Source organism: Brachionichthys hirsutus, unplaced genomic scaffold (genome assembly GCF_040956055.1).
Source record: "Brachionichthys hirsutus isolate HB-005 unplaced genomic scaffold, CSIRO-AGI_Bhir_v1 contig_881, whole genome shotgun sequence".
NCBI classification, from domain to species: Eukaryota; Metazoa; Chordata; class Actinopteri; order Lophiiformes; family Brachionichthyidae; genus Brachionichthys; species Brachionichthys hirsutus.
Genome location: NW_027180400.1, coordinates 184,985 through 187,623, shown reverse-complemented (window position 1 = coordinate 187,623; position 2,639 = coordinate 184,985). Strand labels below are relative to the sequence as shown.

At 43.4% G+C, this 2,639-nt stretch overlaps 1 protein-coding gene across 1 annotated transcript; it reads left to right on the top strand.

The window, feature by feature from the left end:
• Nucleotides 1-541: 541 nt before the first annotated feature.
• LOC137914650 (urotensin-2 receptor-like) lies at nt 542-1,814 on the top strand. The gene is made up of 2 exons (XM_068758164.1): nt 542-1,255; nt 1,437-1,814. The coding sequence occupies exons 1-2, from the start codon at nt 542-544 to the stop codon at nt 1,812-1,814; spliced, it is 1,092 nt and encodes a 363-aa protein (XP_068614265.1).
• The last annotated feature ends 825 nt before the right edge of the window (nt 1,815-2,639 follow it).

The window sequence follows — 2,639 nt, the reverse complement described above, 5'->3', positions numbered from 1 at the left end:
AATGATGCTGTATTAGTATAGGTTAACTAGCTGATAAATTATTTCTGAATATGTTTTAATATTTTTACCCAGTACTTCTCTCAACACTGTGAACTGTGAACTTAACTATTTAAAAACTAACTTTTCAATCACCTCACTTCATCATTTTTATTTTTTATTTTTTTACGTGTCTACAGGTATGAACGTACTTTATGGCTTACTGATGCAAACACATTTGGTTGAATGGATTAAAGCTCACATCTCTGAGCTGCTTTTAAAGGCTTAACTGAAACAGAGGAAATTCGTTTTCCTCAGAAGTGCTGCATCTGAAAGATGTGCACGTCGTATGAGATGGAGTCTGAAAAGAAGCTTTGCATTAACACAAAGCTCATTAAATCATCCCATAATTAATTCCTCTGATGTCACAAATGCAGATTATGAATCAAATCAAATGGGCTAATATGATTTCTCTGATTAATAGTAGGGTCCACTTTAAATGTCCAAGGACCAGTCCAAGATTGAAGACGAGGCTTGATTATCACCCTTGTTCTCTTTTCCAGATATGACCACAGTATCCATGGAGCCTGTTGGGGCCCTCGTGGAGAGAGGGGCCAATGCTACCGACGCACCTCTGAGCACACACCAGGACATGGCTGCCACCTTCACCATAGGCACCATCCTCTCTATCATGTGCCTTGTTGGAGTCACTGGGAATATCTACACTCTAGTCGTGATGTGCCAATCCATGCGGACCGCAGCCTCCATGTACATCTACATCATAAACCTAGCATTGGCCGATCTGCTCTATCTTCTCACCATACCCTTTGTCGTCTGCACACACTTCCTGAAGGGATGGTACTTTGGGGACGTAGGGTGCCGGGTCCTGATCAGCATGGACTTTCTGACCATGCATGCAAGCATCTTCACGCTGACGATCATGAGCACAGAGCGCTACTTTGCTGTACTCAAACCACTGGACACAGTGAAGCGCTCCAAGAGTTACCGGAAGGCCATTGCTCTGCTGGTTTGGGCTGCGTCCCTCATCCTCACTCTACCGATGATTGTGAGCATTCAGCTCATGACAGTGGGCAACAAGGCTATGTGTCTGCCCACCCTGACACCGCTCTCCTACAAAATTTACATCTCCTTCCTATTTTGCACTAGCATCGTTGCCCCGGGACTAATCATCGGTTATCTCTACATCCAGCTTGCACGCACGTATTGGATTTCACAGACAGAGACCTTCAAACAGACCAAGAAACTTCCCAATCAGAAGGTCAGTGTCTTGGATGCATGTACAGTCAATATCTGTGGTTATTGTCACAAAGGGACAAGGCAATGCCAGAACTGTCCTTCAAATAAGACAGTATACTGTCTATGACTTTGTTTGACATGAATGCACTCCTACCTGTTGCTTTATTATTCCTTAATACTTCATCGTTGCTTTTGTTTTGAAGGTGCTGTACCTGATCTTCACCATTGTGCTTCTCTTCTGGGCATGCTTCCTGCCCTTCTGGATCTGGCAGCTGCTTGGTCAGTTCCATCCCTCGCTGCCCCTGTCCATTAAAGCCAAACGCAACATCAACTACCTGACCACGTGTCTGACGTATTCCAACAGCTGCATAAACCCCTTCCTGTATACGCTGCTCACCAAGAACTACAAGGAGTACATGAGGAAGCATAAGCGATCTTGGAGGGCTGGCAGCTACTTCAACAGGAGGAATCGCTTCCAGCGCTCGCCACGGCGATCGCCGTCCTCCAGCAGTCAGCAGTTCACTGAGAGCTTTATGCTCTCTCACACGGCTTCCCTAAGAGCTCATAACAGCAGTTTGTAAGGTAGGAACCCGTTTTCCAATCACTAAATTGAAGCCCAGGGCCTTATCTAAACACAGTTTGGTGCTGCACCAATTTCCATCTCTTTTTCCCACCTTTCCAGTGACGCATTAACAGACTGAGAACCAGTGGATGCAGCTTCGTTTACGTTTTCAGTCAGAGAAAAGTCTGTTTCTGACAGATGATGTGATTTCAGATGGTTTTGGTTTAAGGGCCTCTACAAACATGTCAGTTTAAGAATAATGCACTCTGGTACGCAGCGCGAGAACGTTTGTGTGGGATGACTTGTTCCCGTTGATGTTTTTGATGGAATTTGGTGAGCTGGTAGGGCATGTTAAGCAACACTAAAACTTCATGGCTCTGGAATTTCAGGACAGAAAAGCTTATTGAGGGATGAAAAGCCTGAATAAATCATTCTTCATATATAGTTACAAGTACATGAGTTTAGGTAAAATAAAATAAAAATGGTTACCATTTTTTTTGTGGTTCAGTTTTATCTATTTTTTATATGTTGCCGCAAATTTCTTTTATTTTAAGGCAACTTCATCACTGAAAAATTACTCATCTATCAATATTGATTTGATGTGCCTTAAGGACCCCATGTCTTTGTTTCCTGTATATTTTAAAGTAGGAATTTTTGACAGATTCCGCTTTATTTAATTTTTAACTGCCACAGTGTCAGGAATTCACTGACAGGTGGCCCAGTTCCTGGGATAAATAACGCAGTTTGCACGACGCTCTCGTATATTCATCTTGTTTTAGTTGTCGGTTGCAAATGTTCCCTGCAGAGGAAGCCAAGGGAGTCAGAGGGTAAAGCGGATGGTGAG